Source organism: Cydia amplana, chromosome Z (assembly GCF_948474715.1).
Source record: "Cydia amplana chromosome Z, ilCydAmpl1.1, whole genome shotgun sequence".
Classification (NCBI taxonomy): Eukaryota; Metazoa; Arthropoda; class Insecta; order Lepidoptera; family Tortricidae; genus Cydia; species Cydia amplana.
The window spans coordinates 10,867,504-10,883,277 of record NC_086096.1 but is presented as its reverse complement, the minus strand read 5'-3'; the positions used below and the strand labels follow the sequence as shown (position 1 = coordinate 10,883,277).

Here is a 15,774-nt window from a genome sequence, read left to right as displayed (position 1 = left end):
ATATCGATTAATCGCTGGACATAAAAGTTTATGTCGTTCTTTAATCAGTTATCTGGGTAAGCAGAGCAGTGCCGCGAATGATCCAATAGTCTGAAGGAGCATTAGCTGCCAGCAACACCGGCAGCACGAAGTTGGTGCTGTGGCCAGTGGTGGAGAGAGTGCCTGCGCGCTCCGACGTCTTGTAGAGGGGTGCCTCGTACCGTGGGTCCGGTTTGGGCAGCTGCAGAACCGGATAAAACCAAACCACGGGTAGAGGAGGATTCATTTGACCTGAGGTTATAAAATAAATGAAAAAAAAAGTATTAGTTTTATTCATTACTGACCTTATTTAACTGGGTATTTTACCATGGAGGCCACACAACAACAATAAGTCAGCCATTTTGTTTTATTATCTATGTACAGTCGCCATCAGATACATCGGAGCAGCCAAGGCGCTCATAAATATCTGAATACGCCTCTATTGTCAAGGCGCTAGAGTGCGTGTTTAGATACTTTTGAGCACCTTGGCCGCTCCGATATATCTGATGGCGACTGTAAAGCCCGACCAGTAATATAGATGATTGTCAAGACGGCGTTGTTATTCTCATGTAGGTATAGGGTGACAGTTCAGTATAGTATGAAAAAAGTTAGTTCCAGTGAAATTCCGCAACATGGCGAGTGATCATATATTCCTGGTCAGGCCTTAGTAATGTGTGTCTTATTAAATTCATACGAGAGATCGCTCTCCAACCATCTGGTTCCGACTTTAGACCACGCCGCTCGCCGGGAGTCTCGTGGCCGGATCATGAAAGGGCCAGTCGTGTCGTATCACGTTTCCATGTCAGCAAAACGTACCTGGCAGCGCATCGACCAAGCAGTTGTGTTCGACGTCCCAGCGCGCTGCGTCGATGAACAGCCCGTGTATGTTGACGCCGTCCGTCGGCACCTCCAGAACGCCGTACACGTCCTCGTCGGGATCCTGGAAAAGGACAATCTTCAACTGTCAAAAGGTTTTTATAGAAGGCGCCAGCATAGGTGTCCCCTGTTTCTAGATACTACAGTCTATTTTTTTATTCGGTAGACTAAAATGACATTTCATAGTATGAAATGACACATGATGTTCATACTATGAAATGTCATTTTAGTCTACCGAATAAAAAAATAGACTTTAGGTACCTAAACCCTATGCTGGCGCCATTAGATTTTTTTTTTCATAATACCTAGACAAAAATCTTACATTGATGTGTACCTATAATTTCTAAGTAGATATTTTCCAGTCTCAAATCGTATTCGTAAATGTAAATCACGATCCTTATTCAACCGTGCGCACAGCGCACTCCAATAAGTAGGGACGCTGTTATTTAGAGGAGTATTGCGCCATACCTATCGCGTACCTATTACTCGCGTAGAAGAGTTGGCAAACGTAATATATAAAAATATCGAACTTGTTGTGCATTAAGGCTTGGCCAGACACAGAGCGCGACGCAGCGCCGCGTGATGCCGACGCGATGACTGTTCAAACAGGGCGCGCGCGGACCGCGCTCTCAACACGCCCTCATCGCGCGCGGCGGCGCGGTCGCGCGGGAACGCGGCCCGCCGCGTCCGCGCGGCGCAGCGCTGCGCGGACGCAAGGGGCCGCGCGGCGCGGGGCGCGACAGAAGCTGCGCGACAGTCTGTTTGACGTCGGTAACCTGTTAGCATGTGCCGCGGTCGCGCGGCGCGGACGCGGCGCTGCGTCGCGCTCTGTGTCTGGGCAAGCCTTTAATCAATTAGATCAAACGCGTATTAGGTAATCATAATAATCAGCATTCCACTGATGGTATTGGCAAGGTGCGAAGTCGGTGGAGGGGGAAGTGGCGCTGATCGTCACAAACACAGGTAATCTTATGGAATGTCCGCCATTAGTACTAGCGGCAGCCGCTTGAACTAATTTTACTCCATAAGATTTAACGTAGAAAGTCCGCCAAAATGAGGGCAGCACCAGTCGTGCACCTAGCGAATAGGTATGATGATGGTGAGGGTGCATCGGTCTAGGTAGGTAGGTATATGTAAGTGTGCGTATAGTATACCTTGTTGTCCTTGTTTTTCCTCTTGTTCTCCTTGTAAACGTCCTCCTGCGAGAGGAAGGTGCGATGGGGCGTGAAGTCGAACATGAGCGCGTCGATGGGCACGCGGTAGCGGCGCGCGTACGACTGCAGCGAGCCCGTGAGCAGCCCCTGCGGGAAGAACAGCCCCGACACCCAGCTGCTGCGCTGACTGCCGTCCACCAGCCATTTCTGACACACAAAACTTTCATGTTAAAACGTTTCGCCAAGTGCACATCGTGGGGAAACTGGACTAATCCCAATAAGGCCTTATTTCAAAAAAGGAAAAGTTTTTATAGTGACGCTTTTGGATAGAAACATGCTGCATAGAAGTTTGTATCATTTTGTATGCAAAGGTACCTAGACCTAGCACGTGCTAAGTGAAGAGTATTGCTGACTGAACCTGGAAACTAAATGAATGTAAACGGTTATGGTACTCGCCTCGATGAAGTCGACCCTAAGTACGAGGTCATGTATCCAACTGCCGAGCGATTTGAGCGAGTTGTACCCCTTTTTGTGCCACATCGCAGGCACCTTGTTGTTCATGAACGACGTAAACACTTCCTCGAAATCCTCAGACATTACTACGATGCCCTGCAATATTAATACAGTGTCTACGTACAGTTAGGTTTCTATTATTTTATTTGGTACAATTCCTATATAATAAGATAACACAATTAGCGCCACTTGCACCATCCCACTAACCCTGGGTTAAGCGGTTAAACCACATATTTACATAATTAGGTATTAATATTCTCGAGCCTTTAGGTATTTACAAAACTCACTGACTTAATATAAAAGAAATAGACACACAAAGCAGAACAAAAACGTCAACAAATGTGGATCCCAATGACGTTTCGCACCATTTGCATTGATGATAAAAACGCTTACGTAAATTTTGAGTCAAGATAAATGTTTCGTACATAAAAGAGCTTAATGTCGTAAGCATTAAGTGTCAAATTTGCAAACAAGAGGTAACAACACTGTTAAAAAATTTAGTCCGATGGCACTAAACGTAACGTATTTCCGTCAAACAACGTCAAACGAGAATAATGAACGAATAGAGTCACTTTGGTACACTTTATTAGGTATTACTGTACAGAAAAACCAATTGAAGTAATAAATAAAACAAATTTAATTTAATCGGGAGCTCAAATAAAATTAAATCGTGGTTCAAATTCAAACAAATTTAATTTTTAATAAGTAAGTATATGTCTTTAACCTTTTAACCGCCAGCAATTTTTGATCGAGCGTGCTCGTGTCGCCACCGACAGTAATTGTACCACGCAGAGTAAGGTTGGCATAGTTCCGGGAGTTATAAATGTGCTGTAAAAACCTAATCAGATAACTTATTAAATATAAAAACAACTTATTAAATAAAATAACTTGTGTATTTTAGATCTACATTTACTCATCGCACGGGTGCACGGGGACAGTTATTGGTACTGATTGGATTTTTGAAAGGTGGGTAATTTTTGAAGTGAAAACTTCTTTAGCGGCGCTGGGCACTTTTTGAGGTGGGGAAAAAATGATAAACTCGAGACAGCGTAAGGCGATCACATGGCCGTAAGGGGCGTAAGGCGATCACGTGACCGTAAGCCCCGTAAGGTGGCCACTCATAATTTAGATGGCATTTAAATCAATAAAGAAAAACTCAATGTTATTTGACATTTATGTTGCGGACTCCTTTTCAAGACTCTTTACCTATGTTCAAATAATTTGACGTTGTCATGGCAGTATGTAAATAAACATGTCAATGAAAAAATGTGATCTTATTTGAGAATGATAATAATATATAATAAATAAATAGAATACCTCCGCTAAACGTATGTATCGTGTTACCGGGCGTCGGTAACATAGTGAGGTGAGTTTTCACTTCTATCGGCACTCCTGGAGTGCAACCGTTGTTGCTTGTTTTTATAATGTTCATACTTTATAAAAAAAATCCTGTGGTTGTCACTGTGTTCAGACAGGTTTAGCATTTACAGTTAGTCGATATAAGCCCTTATTGGTGGTGTATATGTAGGAAACAGGGAAATGGGCCGAAAACACAAGTGCCGTTTTGCCTTGTTTAAAACTGCATCACCCCTATCTCTTTCTATAATTAAATAGCAGTCCACTTTGCACGTGTTATAGGTTTTCTTGGAAATCTTGAATTTAAACATAATGTTATTCGTTACGAATGCCATATAAAAATATAAAAAAATATTGACCTCACATCGACTCATTAGATTTTTGTTCCTTGACATCCCTTCTTTGGTACTAACAAATTAATTTATTCAAAACCATAAAATTACCACCAGATTACATAAATTATGTAATGCTATCCCAAGAACTAACCGAAAGAAATACATTCCATCCTTTTTCCTTGTTTTATCATTGTTATTTTTACATATTTCGACGGCACATTTCGTAATTGTTGACAACTTCACATTTGAGCGTTTCAAACAAGACTAAACGAAAAAGTAATGCATGATCTGTTTTAACATCACTTTTGTGGGGCCATTTTTTGCGGCTGATTGGGTATCCAGTTCTTTATTCTATATCAATGACAAAACTCGACTTCGTCTGGGTTTGCAACTTCATAGCATATGAGATACGAATTTCAAAAAGGATGGTTCCTGTCTAGTCGAATCCGGCAATGAAAATATAGTCCGTCAACCAAATCTTGTCAGTAGCAATGTAAAGCAAACTAAAGTAGGGCAACACTCAAAGAGCAGTATTGCGCTAAGAAAAGCAGCAATGTACGTCGAACCAAAAGAATTTTTTTTTCCGCTGAGCGCGCCCTGCGTACGTCAATTCAAATTGTCACTCGCGGTTTATTGAAAAAATTTGAAACGGACGGACAATTTAAAAGCGATGTTAAAACAATGTTAATCAAAATGATGAACAAATTTGAAGATATCAAAAACAACTCCCTATCGTAGTGCTTATATTCTCTTTGTTCCCTATCTATGTCTTCTAAGTTTACTAAAATAAAATCATATCAAAATGCAGATAATTAGGTGAGAGTCAGGATGGCGGGTGTATGTAAATAAAAATAAACAAAAGGCATACCATATTTTAGTACCTAATTTGTACTATTTGGTACCTCATATAAAAAAATTTGTACCTCACGGTATTTAAAGTTATTACCAGAAAACGTTACACCCGCCAACCTGACAGTCAGAATGGCGGGTGTATTTTATTACGCTATGATCCCGCGATGATTGATAAATTCTATAAAAGCCAAATTTTAGTACCTTTTTAGTACTTTAATATTCAATTATAAATTGAGCCATTTTATTTGTGGTTTCCGAGTTTTACTCATTTTACACTTTGCGTTGCTATTACAAAATTTCAGGCGCTTTAATTTTTCACCGTATCGATATCGTTTTTAAGAAAAAACGCTACGCTACAACTATTTTTATTACGCCAAGATTTAGTACCTTTCATGATTAATCTGTTACCCTTTCACGGTTAATCTGTTAGGTTCAATTAACTATGAAAATTACGTCTTACAAATGGCCAGGCGCCATGTCAAAGGATTCTTCCTAAGAAGAAATTCCGCTCTTCATTGTGCATGTAATTGTGTACCTATAATACCTACTCTTAAGTACATGGTGATTAATCAAATAAGATGGAGATCGTGGGGAGGCCTTTGCCCAGTAGTGGGACACTGTATAGGCTTATAATAATAAAAATAATAATTCATGTTACACATACAACCTTCCTCCGGACACTTTTCTGCTAACTTGCTGCTAATAGGGGCAGTAGTTTTCTCCGTCCCTTTCAGCAGAAAGTTTCCCGAAAATGGATAGATGTAATTATTCCAATAAGAATGCCTAAAGTACACGTGATCGTTTTGTTAAGGCTCGTTATAATATTTATAATAATATACAATAACTATCCGTCCTATTGGGCACATTAATGTGCAATTGTTTTACAAGGGGCAAAGTTCTTGTTTATATCCTCGTGCTAATATTGATACACGAGTAAGTGAAAGTTCCAAAAATAGAACCATGAGCGTAGCGCGTGGTTCTAAAAGTACAGGAATCTTGAAAGTTGCGAGGGTTTCAACTTCAGAGCATGAGGCTTAGAAAAAAACCTTTGCTACCAAATTAAACATTTCTTTCCACACCAACGCTAGGAATATACTTAAACCATTAGAAATCAAATCAAATAAACGAATGCTGTAATTATTTATTATTAACAATCACTTAATAAATGTACCTAGCTTTTGTTCACTAAGTATACATTCTCTATACATTCATTAAATTTACAGAAATAGGCACGTCACGCTCAGCGTTTTGGCACTTTTATATGCAATTTTGATTATGGTCAGTCAGGATAATCCGGGCGAATCATACTAGTCGATAGAGTCTGATGTGCAGAAGAGTCGTGGAATGTAAGGGAGCCCATACATTTCACGACTCTTCTCTTTCCGCACAGACTCTATTAATCTTTACAAGAAATAATAATTTTCACACTCGACTTCAAATAACGGGGTATTTTTTTACATCATTTCATAATAAAAACAAAGGTGTGTTACTAGTAGATTGTTAACCAAGGGATGAAAGGCCCTCATCAGCCCTATAAGCGACTTACTTACCCACACAATGACGCATGTACAGACGTGTCGTGCACACATAATAATATAAACGCAAATGATTTTTGATGTAGGTATGGCGTGTTCCAGTGGTATCTACTCAGTAGGTACCACCAAACCGAGTTGGTAGTATGTGTAATCTCCAAATATAGAGATTGTAACTGAGATTGATTGTACAACTAACCTCTTGATTGAAAATAAACAGATTCAATTTTAATTTTTTTTTTTTAGTAACTATTGGGAATTATTTTTCCCAGTAGTTACCAGCGGTAACGACTTGGTGGTAACTAGTGGGAATAACTCGTTTTCGGGGTTGGTTCTATCAGTAAAAGTTGCTCAGTATAATCCCAAAACCTCCCTGGCAACGGGAATGCACTTATTTTTAGGCCAACATGTACCTATACCTAGCTAGTGCTAGTGTGAATCATTAATTAAAGTTGACGAAGAAGAAAGTTTGTCAAGGAAATGCTTGCGCAGCATGCGCTTGAATTGAATGTGAATTTGGTCTGCGCTTGCCCGATAGAGAGTGGGAGAACGTTCCAAAATCTGATAGCCTATGCCTGTACATGTACCTACATACTATGCCTTAAAACAGTTTTTTGAAAAGATTTCACTATAGCCTAGTTCGAACTACATTAGTCGAGTGGCGAGTATTTTAGTTGACTAAAATCGGTCAACTGACCAAAAATCGTTCGCGCTACAGATGAACGAGTTACAAGTAAGTAAAGACTACGTTAATTTAGTCAAGTGGCGAGTATTTTAGTTACTAAACGTGTCTGAACACCAAAAATGTAGTCCAGTAGACCACTAACTAACAAACTACGACTACTAAGACTACTAAGACTAGCAACTACTCGAACTAGTCGAGACTAGTAAGAGTTAGTGGGCTTTGATCTCGGACTGTCTAGAACACAAAATGACTAGTGTAATATTTTGCCTATATCTCTTTTAGTCTACATCGCAAACGGTCTAGAACACAAAATGACTACATATAGGTAGGTTAGGTTCGTTAGGTATCTTCAAATGGCCGAAGGCCAAACCGCACAGAAATAGGCTCCGTCGACATCGCTAACGTAAAGATAAACCGACGAAATGTAGGTAAATAAAGGTCTAAATAATTGTAGTCATTTTGTGTTCTAGACCGTTTGCGATGTAGACTAAAAGGGACATAGGCAAAATATTACACTAGTCATTTTGTGTTCTAGACAGTCCGAGACCAACCCGAATAATTCGCCGACTACTCGACTAAATTGTTGATTTTTAATTTTTAACAAGCAGAAACGTCTGCGATCCATGCTATTAAGGTTAGAATACATTTAAAAGTGGAAAAATTACTGTCTTACGCTCTTACGGTAGATATCGCTCGGGTCTAGAGATGGGCGGCGGGTAAATACCCGGGGTAGATATCGGGTATTTATCGGGTATTTACCCAATCTACCCGGTATTTACCTTTTCTACCCAAATGAGTGGGTATAAATAAAAGTTGGAAACGGAGTAATAAATTGAATTGAGATAATGTAAATAACAGTTTTTTTGATACTCATGTAGTTCTATAAAATGTATAATATTTGTATTTACTAAGGAATTTGTCAAATGTTTAATATCTTAATACATACATTCTACAATACGTGTGTTTGTCACTCTACTCTTCTTAAACGGCTGGAACGATTGGGATCAAATTTTGTGTGTATATTTCAATGGGCTCCTGAAGGGTTGGGAAAACAAATGAACCCGGTAGGTGGCGCTGCTATCGGTATATAGCCAAATTCGATTTACTGAAACCGATTTGGGTGAAATTTTGTGTATATGTATATACATTTTATATAGTTTTTCAAACAATCCAGGTATCCGTTGGAATATTCCAACGGATACCTGGATTGTTTGAAGAAACTATTGGTCCCGGTAGGTGGCGCTGCTGTCGGTATATCACCAAATTTTATTTAATGAAACCGATTTGGATGAAATTTTGTGCATATATTTCAACCGGTACCTGGATTGTTTGAAAACACTATTGGCTATAGATATGAGCGCCGCGCCGGCGCGCCGCCGCCGCCGACAAAATTTTGTCGGCGGCGGCGGCGCCGTCAGTCATTTACATTTACCGCGAATTTAACCATTGCAAGCATGGTTAAACGTCTTTAAAAGGTATAAAATGGGGTCTAGGGCCTATTTTAGATTTAAGCTAGTTTTTAATTTCTTTTAGTAATACACTGTATATATCTTGTTTGTAAATAAATGGGGTTAGTTTTGAGATATTAAGCGTTTCCACGTCCAAATGTCCGGCCGTTGGCTTCGCTTGGAAGAGCGTCGGAATCGGGTCTCAATTAAACTTGGCCACTGTTCAAATTTCAAGCTTTGCTCTCTCGCAGCTCAATCTTTGGCCTTGCATCGCTCGCATGGAATTAAGCCGCTATCTGAACCTGCAAGTTTTTGGCCCTGTTTGGAGCTCAACTTTCGGCCTGTTTTAAAACGCTTGAGCATTGGTCCTTATCCGATCTTAGCTCCATTGCAGCTCGGCCTTTGGCGTCGCACGAATGCGCCCGCAGGAAAGCTCCAGATCTTTAACACTATGGCTTCAGTCTTTATCGGCCTGCGCCCTCGCTCTGCTCTCTTGCAGCTCGGCCTCGCACAGAAGCGCGCCGCAATCGGCGCTCCAGGCGTTCGGCCGTCAGCCAAGCTTACACTTGACGTTCGATTCTTAGCTGTATGCTTACCTGCAGCATGAGCTGCCAATGCGAGGCCAGAGGATGACCTCTGGCCTCGCATTGGGAGGCGTCGAAATCAAGTCTTCGGTGTTACATGGAGCTCGGCGTTGGGCCTCACTTTTTGACATAAATCGGTTTTGTTGAATCGATATTGGTTAATGACGGATCTCGATTTTCTTTGGACTGTCGACAAGACGTTTCCCTGATACAGTCAATCCGCAATTTTTAACTTAGCACAAAAGATAAGGGCCTCGCTAAGATCTTCCGGAGAACCTCGCCAAGATTAAGACCGCCTCTGATGCCGCGCGATACCGTTTATCCACAGTTTATACGATATCAATTTTTTTCGTACCATTATTCAATAAATTATCATTGAAAATAAAAAATGCATTTATTTCATGACTTTCTTACAGCAAAGACATGTTTTGTCGGTAAAATTTTGGTTTGAATTCTTTTTTCATTAATCGAAGGTGTTTCAAGGCCACGAAGCCGTTTCGCCGCCGCCGCCGACCAATTTTGACCGGCGCGCCGCCGCCGGCTAAATGCCTATCGGCGCTCATATCTAATTGGCTATATACCTATAGCAGTGCCACCTACTGGATCATATTGTGTTTTCAAACAATCTAGATACAGACAAAATTTCATCCATACCGGTTTCAGTAAATCAAATTTGGCCGTATACCTAACGATAAAATTACTGTATTAAACAATAAATAAAATATAATGTAGAAATATCAAATCCAAATTATGAAAATAATTTAAAAATAGTAGGTAAAATAAAAATAAATGAAAAAAAAAGGAAAAATATAAATACATAAAATAATAATAGGTACACAAATTAACAAAGAAATGTAAATAATACGGTATACAATAGCTTAATTTTATTAAATTAACATTCCTACAACACAAATTACACAAATCAGTGAACAAAATGCACTCGTCGAAAAAATTTTAGATTAATTGTGTACAAAAAAGTTGTGTGATTGTGATTTGTGTACTTTATTTTAACTTATTTTCATATTTATACGATAATAATGTTGATATATCTTATTTATATAATGAATTTCTTCAATTATACGAACAAATTTTAAATACCCAACAATTTGGGTAGATACGGGTAAATATCGGGTAGATTGGGTAGTTTTGGGTATTTTCCCGGTATTTACCCGCCGGCGCCCATCTCTACTCGGGTCCCCTTGACCCATATGGTGAAAAGATTTGCTGGCTATGGATGAGGTCTTGGTGGCTCAGATGGCAGAGCGCTGGAGTATCGATCCATAGGCCGTGAGTTCAAGTCTCACCCAAGACAGTAATTTTTCCACTTTTAAATTTAAATTGTTGATGTTCAGACACGTATAGTAGGATGGTTTTAAAATGCCCGAATCTACTATATACTTATAATAGAGAGATTACCTGGCGATGAATCGCATTGTTATCCTTTGTTAAACCCAACCGCTAATTACGCGTGCAAAATGAAATGCAATAACAACCAATGTGACGTTCCACGGCAAAAGGTACCTTATGGCAGTTGGCGCTTACGTCGCATAGCGCCGCAATAATAATAGCGCGCGGCGGCGGGGCGGCGTTTATAATAGCGTAAGCGCCAACGGCCATAAGGTACCTTTACCCGTGGGACGTCACAAATGATTCCACACAGATAACATCCTTACTGTTTTAAGAATAGAGTTGAAATTACATTAGCAGGTACTCGACATAGAACCTTTTGGAAATTAAACATGAAAATACCACCGGGTGTGGTATGATGTTAGTTATACATAACTATCGTCTTGGTTATAGTTTCTTAACTTATGTATAAGTTATGTATAAGTTAAGAAACTACGAGATATACTTATAAGTATATACTTCTTTGTGGGATCTCGGATGTACATCACACTATTCAGACTAACATACCGACAAACAGACATAATTTGCGGGTTTTATTTGATTAATCACCATGTACTTAAGAGTGGGTTAGTAGTAGGTTAACATCAATAAATTGCTATGATAATTAGATTAAGATAATATATATGTACCTATGTAATACCTAATTACTATTCATAAGTGCTTGTTGCTAGGCCTACATGAATAAAGTATATTTTGAAATTGAAAAAATTGTTAATAGGTATTAGGTACACAATTACATGCACAATGAAGAGCGGAATTTCTTTTTAGGAAGAATCCTTTGACATGGCGCCTGGCCATTTGTAAGACGTAATTTTCATAGTTAATTGAACCTAACAGATTAACCGTGAAAGGGTAACAGATTAAACATGAAAGGTACTAAATCCTGGCGTAATCAAAATAGTTGTAGCGTAGCGTTTTTTCTTAAAAACGATATCGATACGGTGAAAAATTAAAGCGCCTGAAATTTTTTAATAGCAATGCAAAGTGTAAAATGTGTAAAACTCGGAAACCACAAATAAAATGGCTCAATTTATAATTGAATATTAAAGTACTAAAAAGGTACTAAAATTTGGCTTTTATAGAATTTATCAATAATCGCGGGATCATAGCGTAATAAAATACACCCGCCATTCTGACTGTCAGGTTGGCGGGTGTAACGTTTTTTGGTAATAACTTTAAATACCGTGAGGTACTAATTTTTTTATATGAGGTACCAAATAGTACAAATTAGGTACTAAAATATGGTATGCTTTTTGTTTACTTTTGTTTACATACACCCGCCATTCTGACTCTCACGATAATTAGATAGTGCATATATTTGTTATTTACAATATAATATGCCACTTGTTAATGTAAATTAGTGTACTCTTCTGGATGAATATGACATACCTGTGTAATTTTTTTGATTGGTATATATTGTAAAATAGGATTACATATTGAAAATAAAACAACTGATATTTGGGTGTTTATTTAATTTAAAGGTAAAAAAGATAAGGGTCACTTTAGCTTACACTATAATTCAGGTCATTATTTGAAAAAATATAATGAAGTTACCAATGTTACCGGGTCACTTCAACCAAGCATAATACTCTGTAGTATTCTATTGCATCTTTGTAAATAGTCACAACTGATTGCTGAAAATATTAGACATGTGGGCCTATGGACGGTTCCAGGACACAATTTATGGTCTTGTTGGATAGATTTAGGCATACGTTTTAATTTTATTTATGCCTTTAAACCCTAAAACAAAAAAACTGAACATAATCTTAAAAGTTCGAAAGAGTTCTTCCATGTACTTGTCATAACCTCAATTTTTAGTAATGTTTACCATCAACGAGCATGATTGTACATTGTAGGCCCCTTAGCTTTGCTTATTCTCATTTAATGTATTGGTATTTAATGGTGACAGCAGAAATATCTCTTGAAACAGAAACGATTCAGAATGAAAACCAAATGAAAACAAATAAGGTGACGGCTGTCGTTCACGAATTTCCAAATTTCACGATCCACATTCCACAGATAAAACACAGATGACACGCATTTTGGAATTATTCGAACACAGTGTTGCTAACCCGCGATTTTTCAAATTTGCCGCCTTTTACTACTGACAAGATTTGGTTGACGGACTTTATGAATCAAATGTAGTACTTAGTGCCAGTTGCACCATCCGAATTTGACAGACTGATCAGCGTCACCCGGCGCGCCGCGGCGCTTTACTATGAAACTTTTATTATTTAGCGAACTCTTTTACTAACGATGACAAACAGTTTGGTGCAACCGACCCTTAGAGAGTAAGCGCTCTACCTTTATAGCTTTCTGCAGCTCGGTGAGCGAGGAGTGTATGAGGCCGAGCAGGGTGTTGAAACGGTCGGTCTCGTGAATGAGCACGGTGGTGAGTACCTTTATAGCTTTTTTCTACTCCAGCACTTAAATGTGTCAATTAAATGACTGACAGTGATATCTAAAGCAATGTCATTTGAATGATTTGTCTATAGGCTCATAAGATGACTGCTAGCAGTCATCTTATGAGTATAATACAACTGCTTTATTTTTTTTAAAGATACAAGTTCCGATCATCTTGATTGAAAGAGGTATGTTTTCATTTACAATAATAACTCTTTTTTTTTTTAAATAATAACTCAATTTTTTTTAAATAATAATTCTTTTTTTTAATAATAACTCTTTTTTTTAATAATAACTCTTTTTTTTTTTTTTTGCTGCAGCTGTCATAGAAAAAGTAATGTATGCAACAGCTCATAATTGGTTCTTAAAATTCTCGGGTCTTTTTTTACAAAACTCGACTACGTCTCGTTTTGTAACTTCGACCCTTGAATTTTAAGAAGCCTTATTATATCACTGTTGCATAAACTACTATCTGCAGCTCGCTGAGCGAGGAGTGTATGAGGCCGAGCAGGGTGTTGAAACGGTCGGTCTCGTGAATGAGCACGGTGGTGAGTACCTTTATAGCTTTCTGCAGCTCGGTGAGCGAGGAGTGTATGAGGCCGAGCAGGGTGTTGAAACGGTCGGTCTCGTGAATGAGCACGGTGGTGAGTACCTTTATAGCTTTCTGCAGCTCGGTGAGCGAGGAGTGTATGAGGCCGAGCAGGGTGTTGAAACGGTCGGTCTCGTGAATGAGCACGGTGGTGAGCGAGTTCAGCTGGCCCATGTCGTCCAGCTCCATGAGCGCGGGGTTGATGGTGCTCTTGTCGATGCCGCGCGCGACGGTGGCGCGCGTGCTGTCGCAGATGCGCCACACGATCTGGTCGGGCGTGTCGCCGCCGCCGCCGCCGCCCATGCGCGGCTGCACCTCCACTATCGTGTTTATTAGTGTATTCGTTTCTTTGTTCTGTAAGTGATAAACGTTGCGTTGCCAAATGTGTAAGTTTCATTTCACTATACTAATTGGTAGGCACTATTCAACAGAAATCTGTCTAGTATTGCCGTTGATTAAAACCAGCAGAACATTATCATTTTAGGCGAAAGTGACGCATAAAACAGTACGTATTGGGCGTAGCAGGAAGGACAGCTTTAGGTTACCGAACATGACCATTAGAATAGAAGTGTTTCTGCCAATGCCAATGTTTGTAACGTCTGTTAATCAAATACTCGACAAATTTAAAATTTCAACTTAAGTTAATAAACTGATTCCACTATAAGGAGTTTTGTTAAAAGCGCAGATTGACAATAAACCAAGGAGAAGGTACGCAGAAGCGTAAAGTAGTGCATTCGTATGATGTAGCCACTTGTACTGCTTCATAATTTAGTAGCCGCATAATGTGCGGTGAGGTAGAGATAATTTTTTATAAGAAACAAACCTCAAACGCGATATTGGCGTTGTCATGCATCCCGAACACTTCGGGGCTCTCGATGACCGGCAGTGTATCGACATATTCGCGGTACACCTCCAGCTTGTCTTGCCTCGGGCAGTAGTAGATGCCTGACTGGGAGTAGGTGTAGCCCTCCTCCAGCGTCACGGGCGAGAAGAACTTCTTCAGGATCGTCGTCAGACAGCGCTGGTCCCACATGTCCGTCACGCGGCCGCCGTATGTGATCAAACCTTGAAAATATTTTGAAATAGTTTCGCAGTTCGTTCGTTCGGTGTATTTGTTCTACATACTCTACCTATACGAATCTATTGATAATTGAATGGAAGTAGGTACTTAATTTAAAAAGTGAGAATAAAAAACCCTGAAAAGTGTCTCAGACGGCTCAGACCTTACATGTATAATAATAAAAGCGGGAGAAAGTACGAGCTACACCAGCCATGTAGGACACGAGAGGCGTTAGGTCATTAACCGGTTGTAACAAAAAAAACTTACCTATTAAAGTGTAAGGCATGGGTAATTGTCGACTTGAGGAGTTTGAAAAAGTTGAGGTAGAGTGGTTATCTGCGGAGGGCGTACGCGACGGGCGATGGCATGATACTAACTGGTGATGTACTCGAGCGCGGCCCAGGGTATGACGCCGCCCTCGCAGAACATCTGCAGGTTGAGCATGGCACACTCGCGGTCGCTGTTGTTGAACTCGTAGGTGATGTTCCAGCCCAGCGGGCCGAACTTCTTGCGCTCTTGTATGATCGCGTGGAACATGCAGATGCCGAACAACATAGTGCGCCAGTCTTGGCCGAGCACTAGAAATATAGGGACCCTTTATTATAATAGCCTACACTCTTCACGTTAGTTTGGTCAGTCGATTATGGCAAGGAGTAAAAAAATGGCGACGGCGGATCCAGCCACGCAACGCGGGGATTAAAATGTTATGGCCTATTAAAATATTGACGATAAGTAATTTTATTATTTTATTAAATATATTACCTAATGTATGTGGTGCCATAATTTTGATATATTATTTTTCAAATAGTTAACAGATGAGCGTAGTTCGTTCGGTTACAAAGTTGCGATACAACGAGGAAATGCCGCCAGCATCTTTGGTACAATGCCTCAAGGGCCTATTTTAGATTTAAGCTGGTTATTAATTTAGTTTAGTAGTATTACTATATATATTATCTTTTATG

General features: G+C 39.7%; 1 protein-coding gene across 1 annotated transcript in view; it reads right to left on the bottom strand.

The window, feature by feature from the left end:
• Window positions 1–7: 7 nt before the first annotated feature.
• LOC134661354 (dynein axonemal heavy chain 6) overlaps window positions 8–15,774 on the bottom strand; it is an 81,577-nt gene continuing 65,810 nt past the window's right edge. The window contains exons 61-67 of the mRNA XM_063517393.1: window positions 15,190–15,390; window positions 14,576–14,817; window positions 13,816–14,106; window positions 2,505–2,657; window positions 2,049–2,255; window positions 835–946; window positions 8–270 (exon numbers count right to left, since the gene is read on the bottom strand). Of these exons, the coding sequence (XP_063373463.1) occupies window positions 41–270; window positions 835–946; window positions 2,049–2,255; window positions 2,505–2,657; window positions 13,816–14,106; window positions 14,576–14,817; window positions 15,190–15,390 (1,436 nt within the window). The 3' untranslated portion in view covers window positions 8–40. The remainder of the gene's footprint in view (window positions 271–834; window positions 947–2,048; window positions 2,256–2,504; window positions 2,658–13,815; window positions 14,107–14,575; window positions 14,818–15,189; window positions 15,391–15,774) is intronic.